The sequence below is a fragment of the Populus nigra genome, chromosome 18, assembly GCF_951802175.1.
Source record: "Populus nigra chromosome 18, ddPopNigr1.1, whole genome shotgun sequence".
Lineage (NCBI taxonomy): Eukaryota > Viridiplantae > Streptophyta > Magnoliopsida > Malpighiales > Salicaceae > Populus > Populus nigra.
The window spans coordinates 11542185-11551739 of NC_084869.1; the positions used below are offsets into that span (position 1 = coordinate 11542185).

At 32.1% G+C, this 9555-nt stretch overlaps 1 protein-coding gene across 1 annotated transcript; it reads left to right on the forward strand.

The window, feature by feature from the left end:
* Positions 1–4441: 4441 nt before the first annotated feature.
* Positions 4442–8744, forward strand: LOC133678659 (transcription factor ICE1-like). The gene is made up of 4 exons (XM_062101076.1): positions 4442–5966; positions 7252–7476; positions 7771–7941; positions 8395–8744. Exons 1-4 carry the CDS (start codon positions 4806–4808, stop codon positions 8476–8478), a joined length of 1641 nt encoding a protein of 546 aa, XP_061957060.1. The 5' UTR covers positions 4442–4805; the 3' UTR covers positions 8479–8744.
* The last annotated feature ends 811 nt before the right edge of the window (positions 8745–9555 follow it).

The window sequence follows — 9555 nt, forward strand, 5'->3', positions numbered from 1 at the left end:
GGATAATCAAGGCTTGCAAGCCCCTTTTCTTTTTTCACTTCGGATAAATAACAATTTTAGATATCAACTTTAGTTCATTCATATTAATTTTACATAAGAAAAATCAATTGATAAATGGTTTGTCTTCAACCGGCTTTTAAATAATGAATTACAAACCTTAAGTATTTTTCATCAACATGTGATCTCTTGAACATATCTACCTTTATAAAAATAATAAACTTGTAATCAAATATATCAACATAACTCAAATTAACAATTTTCTTTTGTTGATTATCTTTTGTATTTTCTTTGCGCTCAACCTCCATCTTATTAATGAGAATATCATTACCATTACTATCATTGCTTGTGGTACCATCATTAATATAAATATTATTAAAATAAATATCATAAATTGGAGGGGAATATCAACCCACAAATATCTCATCATAACTGGGATCATCAAAATCTTAACACTTCCTCATTTATTTATGCGTTTGAAATGGATTCTAAAAACTAACTATGGATTCGTAATCACTCTTCTCACGATTTCTTAAGATCCTTACTTTTGTCAACTGATAATTTAATCTACAATCTATCTTTAAATGTCTTTTGTCAACAATTCCTAGACCTCTTTTTTTTACCTCCTCATCTAATTTTATAATAGCACATCTTGTTTTGTCACCATCTCTTTTAGTTATGTTCATTCAACATCATACGATAACTATCCATAAAATATCATCGGGCTCTAATAATAAAAACTAATACAAACAAAAACAACATGAGAAAGACAACAAGAACAATTAACACATAATCGCCAGGTTGATAACTTTTTAAATAAACTAAAAAAAACCAACTTAAACAAACTAGAAATCCAAACAAAAAAACAACAAAAATCCTAAGCAAACAAGATCTAAATTAAACAAGAAAAAAAGTAAAAGTTTTCCTTGAAAACCTACTGGATAGAAACCCTCGATTTTTCGATTTATCACATGAAACTTTTCCCTGTTGAGTGTTATGTGTAAATGAGTCGGCAATTAATCCATAGCATGACACCCTATTATGTAGTTGATTGTGTGTAAAACAACAGCATTTTTCCATTTATGAACAATGAGCAATGATGGGGTGGGGTACCCCAAAATGTAGGGCAGTTTTTTGTGTCCCCAGCCAGGTTCACGGGGTTACACAAGCAATATTAAAGGCGACTTTCCTTCCCTGGCCATGGCAGCTGAGCTGCGACATATTTAAAGACTCGTATCTCCTTTTCGTTTCTTTTTTTCAATTTTACATTTATTTCAATTTACTGTGGTCCTTATCTCCACCTGCTAATACATTATCAATGTAGACTTTGGAGTAGTTTGAAATTGCCTTCTATTTTCTAAAAAAATAACATTAAAAAATAGTATTATTATTTTAATAATTTTTAAAAAAACAAACACTTTAAAAAATAACTGTTACGCATGCTACACACCGAGCTGTATATGGTTTCTTCTTAAAAGTCAACAAATTATAGCCTCATCTAGAGATAGAGATTGAGATAAGAAATTAGGAAAGGTTGATGTGTGTTTTCTATTTAATAAGCATTTAAATGTACAATTTATTGTTGATGAAGCATACTTTTTTCTTCTCTCTCTCTTTCTTAGCAAGCAATAGGTTCGAATTCTTCTTGTTAATCAGAGGAGGCGAAGTGGATTGATATAGAATTTAATAATTTATAATTCTGTATTTGTAGAGGTGAATATTGTGTATAAGAATTTATTTTTTCTTGAAAAATCAAGGAAATATTCTTCAGTAAGAACTGAAAAACATGGACGACATGCAAGACATGGCGAGATAGTTTGATTAGCAGAGCTTTAAAAGGATGATTTTACATCAAGAAAAAGTAAGAGAAGTTTGATATTTATCAGATCATTGATTCATAATTATTAAAATTATAACGCAGCATCTGAATTTGTGTGATTATATCATATGAAATATCTATCAGATATATTTATAGATTAAATAAATAAATTTAAACCCAATTCAAAGCGTCAAATCATTTTTTTTAACAAAAATAAATATAATTTTTTAAATAATCATGGGATTTTACTCAATTTTTTCTAAGATATTCTATAAATCCATATCAAGGTTAGCTAAGATCCTAAAGGTTCCATGTTAGACCCAAAAATGTTTTCTCTTTACCTTTTCTAGTTATTTAAAGGGTTTTTTTTTAATTAATGTGGATATCCAGGTTAGCTTGTGTATGTCTCGACTAATCCTACGGGTTCTGAAATCAACGATTATGTAAGCCTTCAGTGACCATCATATTAGCAATCACATGACTCGAACCTTAAACCACAGGAGAAACAAACTTCTTAATCACAAATTTTTATTACTAAACAACCTATTAGATGAATATTTTTAAAATAGTTTTTTTCATATTAATTATTCATAGCTATATTCTTTTTGTGTGGGAACAACAACGTTTAGAGTTCAAGAAACGACTTCATTGTCATCTCAAATTCAAAGAACGTGCATGTGGGTCAAGGCATTCTATCATTTTAGCAATTAATTAGCAGAGCAAAAATCATCACTTGATTTTGCAGATCTTACTCTGATAATGACAGTACCCTTCTCTGTTATGTACACACACACACACAAACACACACGAAACAAGATATTAAACCATGGATAAAAGGAAGAAAAAAATGAAATTTTGGAGAGGTGGAGGAGATGAAGGAGGGGAAGGAACTGCTGACCAACCGAATCTTGAAAAAAGAAAAGCGAAGGTTCTTGATTGGGTATTAGGTGCGGTGAAGTAAAAAGATTCACGAGATACCTGGGGCTCGAGAGGAAACCTATTTACGTATATATTATATATATCCTCCTCCTCAAATTTATTCCCAATAAATAAATAAATAAATAACAATTACAGAAATCTCTGCTCGAGCCCTCCCTCTGAAGTAATTATATTTTGAAACAATGTATTTTGTTTATATATATATATATATATATATATAAAATGCTTGTATTAAAAAGATTTTAGACAAGGGCAGTTACAGTTCATTGTATGCAAGCAAAGCTAGTTTCAGTTACAGTTCATTGCTTGTAAGAAGAATTTATTGTATGTAAAAGAAATTAATATACAAATTGGGACCACGGCTTAAAATATACTCTATGGTACCAGAGCAGCAATTGGCTGCTGCTATAAGGCATGGATATGAAATAATCAACTATATATCTCCAACAATGCCCTCCCAAAGTTTAAATATTTTTTTTTATAACAAGCATTATTAATTAATTTAGAGTTTGCAATTGGATTCAATTCTGCCATGTGAATTTTATGGACTTTAGAAAAAAAGCTACTAAAATAAGGAAGAAGTCTAAGTTTTCAGAATAATTTTATATTATTTTTAGTATATTTTCTTTTTGAGCTTGAAATTTATTTAAATCTTATAATTTAATCAGATAAAATCAAATGGCACCGTATTAAAAAAAAGTAGGTGAACCCAGAAATTTAAATTATTAAATAATATTTTAAGAATAATTTTATATTATTTTTTTAACACCAATATCTCCTTTATATATATGGTGACTTGGTAATCAAAATATTAATGAATTAAGGAGATATGTATTTAAATTATTAAATACTCATTTTTCATGGAATAAAAAAAATAAGAAAACTGGTGCAAATTTAACAAACAAATAAGTAATAATTTCAAGTCATTCTGATTCGGATCGTGTTTTTAATTTTAATATGATCAAATTTTGATTTAATAAAATCCAATTGTTTGGATCGGAGTTGTTAATGTCTCTGTAAACATAATCAAACCTAATATAAACTTAATTACATCAATAAAAAGTAAATAAAATGAGATGTTTGGATCGGAGTTGTTAATGTCTCTGTAAACCATATTGTTTTAATAAAAATTATCAACGGAGTTGATGTAATAATTTAATAATTCATGTTTTTTTTTCAAGTTAGTCTCATGTGCTTGTTTGTGATTATGATATGTTATGTTTTTTTAAAATATTTTTCTTTAAATTGATGTATTTTAAAGTTTTATTTTTATAATTTTAATGTGTTAATGTTAAGAATAAAAAAAATTAAAAAATATATATTTTTAATTAAAAATTATTTTTAAAAAATATCATGTACTATATTATCGAACACACACTAAATCAAATAAGACAATTATATATTACAAGTTTATTGTTAAATATTTTTTACTTAAAAATATATTAAAATATTTTATTTTTTATGTTAGTGTATTAAAAAAATAAAAAAATAATAATTTAATGCTAAAAAAATAAAAATAAAAAATACTGTTCAACCGCAATTTGAAGCTGTATCTAAGTGCATAAATCTCAGATAATTTATTATTTGTCCCGCTAAAATAATTAACATAATTTCTGGGAACTTAACAGAACTCTCTGACGTGGGTCTATTTCGTTCCTGGCAGCGGCAACCTGTAAGTTGTAACAGGAACAAGATGCACAAAATTAAGGTTAGAAGAACGAGTGGCCCTGATGTGATTCCCAAACCAACTGGGTAGACAAAACACAGAAAGAGACAAAGCTGCCTGTATGTAGAGTTGTAGAGATTAGAGTAACGTTCAAAGGGATAGCGTGCCCCATCCTTTCTCTAAAATGGATATCCTTTACCTCTCTGGCTCCTCCAATGCCAGTAAAGCTTAGCTTATAAAAAGCTAATGCCCTTTTCCTTCTGCAACGTCCTCTTCTTTCTCTCTCGCTCTCTTTAACTCCCTCTCTTTCTCTCCTTTTCTTTTTAAACAATTTGTTTTTGTTTTCTTTCCTTCAGTTTTCTCTGAAAAAGACTAGAAAAAACCATGCTTTATAGACTCAATAGCAACAATATTTGGCTGGAAGATCATAAAGAAGAGCAAGATTCAACAACAAACCATCATCACCACAACAACATTACCAATACTGCAGCTGGTTGTGGTGGGGTTATGTTGGAGGGAAAAGAAGAAATGGGTTCTCTTTCTACTTTCAAATCCATGTTTGAAGTGGAAGATGAGTGGTACGTGACTAACAACAATAGTACTATTCATCAAAACCATCAAGATAGTATCAAAGACCTCACTTTTTCACCAAGTCTTGTCGACCCAGATAATCTTTTGCTTCACCAAGTGGATTCTTCCTCTTCTTGTTCACCTTCTTCTTCAGTTTTCAACAATTTGGATCCTTCTCAGGTACATTACTTTATGCATCCAAAGCCCACTTTGTCTTCACTCCTCAATGTGGTTTCTAACAACCCTTTAGAGCATGGGTTTGATTTGAGTGAAATTGGTTTCCTTGAGAATCAAGGAACAAATTCAACTACAACAGCAAATGTTTCATCTCTGTTAAACAGGGGAAGTGGTGTTTTGGGGAATTTGGGGAATTTCACTGATTTGAGTTCAAACAGTCAGATTAGTATTCCTAATTTATGTTCTGATCCACAATTTTCAAGTTCCCGCATGCTTCAGTTGCCTGAAAATGGTCCTGGGTTTAATGGTTTTAGAGGGCTTGATGAGATTTCGGGGAATCAGTTGTTTTTTAACAGGTCTAAATTGTTAAGGCCTCTTGAAACTTACCCTTCAATGGGCGCGCAGCCTACCTTGTTTCAAAAGAGAGCAGCTTTGAGGAAGAACTTGGGTGAAGTTGAGAGAGATAAAGGGAAGAGAGAAATGACTCAAATTAGTGAAGAGAATGACAAGAAGAGAAAATTTAGTAGTGGAGATGATTTTCTTGAGGATGTTAGCTTTGATGGGTCGGGTTTGAATTATGATTCTGATGAATTTACCGAGAATACTAAGTTGGAGGAGACTGGCAAGAATGGTGGAAACAGTTCAAAGGCGAATAGTGGTGTTACTGGTGGTGGTGTGGATCAAAAGGGGAAGAAAAGGGGGCTTCCAGCTAAGAATTTGATGGCAGAGAGGAGGCGCCGGAAGAAGCTCAATGATAGGCTGTACATGCTGAGGTCTGTTGTTCCAAAGATCAGCAAAGTAAGAATTTTCTTCCTCGTCATTTTCTTGTGAATTTGAATTGTTCACTGCTATTTTTTGTCCTTACAATCATTTAGTATGTCTTTGAGCGTGAGAGAGAATGTGTTTGTAATTTGTTTTGTTTTTTTGAATGAGTAGCATCTTTTGTTTGTGCATGGATAAAAAAAGTTGCATTAAATCCTCTCACATGGACGACCCTGGTACCATTGTTTACTTTCACCATAATCCTTTATTTTTTCTCCATCATGAAGTTGTTGAATTGCAGATTTCTTCTTTTCTTTTCTTCCTTCTTTCCTATGAATCGGTTAAATCTTATGACTTTCAATTCCTTTTGCTGATATATTATGCTTTCTTCCATAGACTTTACAATCCTCTTTATCTGTGCCTGTTAGAAGCTCCATGTTCCTGACGCTTCTAATTTGTCTGTGTTTCCTGCTTGGTATAGTTTGCTTTCTTCCCATGGCATACTCATGGATCTCGGTGTTTGGTTTACTTATTCATAAGGTTGATTATCAAGCTTGCATTCAGCAATGAGTATTTTAAGAAATCCACTTCCAATACACAGCTTTTGATTCTGATATTATTTGCAAGCTTACTTAAGAGATCTGAGATTGTGTATTGAACAAGAGAAAAGATAAAGGTTGGATTTTATTTCAACTTTTAAGCTTTGAACCATATAAGAAAATCACAGGATACCTTGAATTTGTGAAAGTTCTGCCGAAAGCCAAACTCTTCCCCTTCACAGTCCAACATAATTTGCAGCCTTCTCCCAACTGTTTGTACTTCCTAAGCTTCCTTCAATCAGAAAGTACATAGCCTGATTCATTGTATTGTGGATCTTAAGAGTATATTTTTGAATTTTCCTCCGAAACATCATTTCCCATTTAGTTTTTCTTACTGATTCAGGAACCACAGAAGAAGCAAACAAATTCAAAATGACCTATTTTTTGTACTGTCTGCATTGGCTGAACTCTGGTATCTGCCTTTGAAATTTTATCACTCTTTGACATGACGATTCAATAGTTCATCTTGGACTGAGGAATATTGAGATTCATAATAGAGATGACAAATTCTTGAAACAATAGTCTTTCAGTTTTTGCACTCTCTGTTTAATTTGGCTGATCTCAAAAATGCTTTCTCCAAAATCTGACGTTTCTGGAGGAAAACAGAACTCTTCCGCTCTTTAAGCCAAATTATTAAAAGATGCATCTGGATTTTGGAACTCATATTTTTCACCCGTGCTTTAAAATCATATTATGGAGTTTTATTGGCCTTGCACTGACAGATGGATAGGGCATCAATCCTTGGGGATGCAATTGAATACTTGAAAGAACTTCTGCAAAGGATTAATGACCTCCATAATGAATTAGAGTCAACTCCTCCCAGCTCTTCATTGACGCCAACCACTAGTTTTCATCCTTTGACACCGACTCCATCAGCATTGCCCAGCCGTATTATGGACAAACTTTGCCCCGGCTCATTGCCAAGCCCAAATGGCCAACCTGCAAGGGTAAATTTTTTTATTTTTTTTTCTTATTGCCTCTGTTGGATTTAGCATGGTCACGGAATTAGCTTATCCTATTTTATACTTCTATGACGTACAGTTTCAGTTTTTAAAATTTCCAAAAAAGGGAACACTTGGATATTGTGGGCTCTGAATAACCTATCAAACACAATGTTGGTCTCATTTCTCATTACTTGGTTGTATGTAGTCTGTTCTCAAGTGTATATTTTAAAATGGGTGGTTCATTTTATATTACATGAGCGTTTCATCTGTTGAGTTACTATTTTGCTAAACTTACAGGTCGAGGTTAGAGTGAGAGAAGGGCGAGCTGTAAACATCCACATGTTTTGTGGCCGCAAACCAGGTCTTTTGCTCTCCACTATGAGAGCTTTGGATAACCTTGGGCTAGACATCCAGCAAGCTGTCATTAGCTGTTTCAATGGTTTTGCCATGGATATCTTCCGAGCTGAGGTACTCTTTGTCCTTTACTTCCTAATCTAGAATATACAGCTAAACTCCACATCATGTGTTGCAAGCCCTGTCTAAAATGATACCTGTTAGTTAAAAACAAAGCAAATATCATATTGTTTATGGTGATCCCATTAGTTGGTATTTATTCTCCATTAAATTGGAAGTGAAACTTTGAGGTATCTTACGCATTGATCCATATGATTTTCCAACTTCAACCTTTTTATATAGCAAAGATTCGAGCTTGTCTGTTTGCAAATCTCTTTTAAAATCTTGGGATGCATATCATGCAAATGGCTTTATTTATATCCCATTGGATATACTCTCCCTCACGTCTTCCTTCTTGCATCTGTTCGAGGGTTTACCTTCTTATTTAGATGTACACAAACTTGGATGCGATTGTTGCGTTGTATGTGTTTCATCCTTGGCTTACTGACATGTCATTTTATTTCTCAGCAATGCAAAGAAGGGCAGGACATGCATCCAGATCAAATTAAAGCAGTCCTACTGGATTCAGCTGGCTTCCATGGCGCGATGTAGTAATCAGTTGAACTTGAAGAAACGTTATGAAGCTCAGTTGCCTGGTGACGGGAAAAGTTGCTCAATTGTTGTCTTTCTGTCAATCAAAGTGGTCTTCTATGTCACCAATAGTGTTATTAGTTAGTTGCCTCTAAAGGCTGCTGTAGGATAGGTATCATGCAGAAAAACTCACCATCAGTTTGAATTTTTGAAAGAATCAAGATTCTATATTCTCCTGCCTTGCTTTCAGCATTTCAATAAAAATACCCATTAATTAATTAATCAAATATATACTAAAGGGACCTGGCTTTGAACAAACAGTGAAAACTAAGCCCGTTGACTTTGGTGCAGATTTTTTTTTTAATATTGAATTTATTGAGTGTTATATTTTGATTTTTTTATATAAAGTTTCCCAGTTTTATGATTCGGATCACGAGTTTTGTGGGTTAGTTATATTGACTCGAGTTATTTTTTTTGTTTTAATTATTTTTTTATCGACTTCATTCTTCAATATTGAGTTGGTAGTAAATTGAGTTTTATAATTGTTTTTTTATTTTTTTCTTATAGGGTTATCATGATTTTATAATCTGGCTCCTGAGTTTTATGAGTTAGGTCGACTCGATATTTTTCTACCATTTTGAGTATTTCTCTTTCAATTCCATCCTTCAATATTAAGTAAATTGAGAATTAAACTTAATAATATTTTTTTTTTATTTTCTATAGAGTTATCTCGGTCTTCTAATCCAGCTTTGGTAGATTAACCCGAGTTGACTCAAGTTATTTTTTATGTTTTTTATTTTTTATTCTTCAATTTAATATTTTAACATTGGATTGATTGGAAATTGAGTTTTATAATTATTTTTCAATTGTTTTTTATGCAGTTATCGTAGTCTTATGACTCGAGTTATGGTTAAGCTGATTGACTCAAGTTTTTTTTGTTGATTTGTTTTTCAATTTTATCATTCGATATTGAATTGATTGTGAATTAGGCTTCATAATTTGTTTTAGTTCGTGTTTTACGAGGTTATTCTAGTCTTATAACCCGATTCATGAGTTTGATCGATTAACTCGGGTAATTTTATGTGTCCCTTTTTTAAT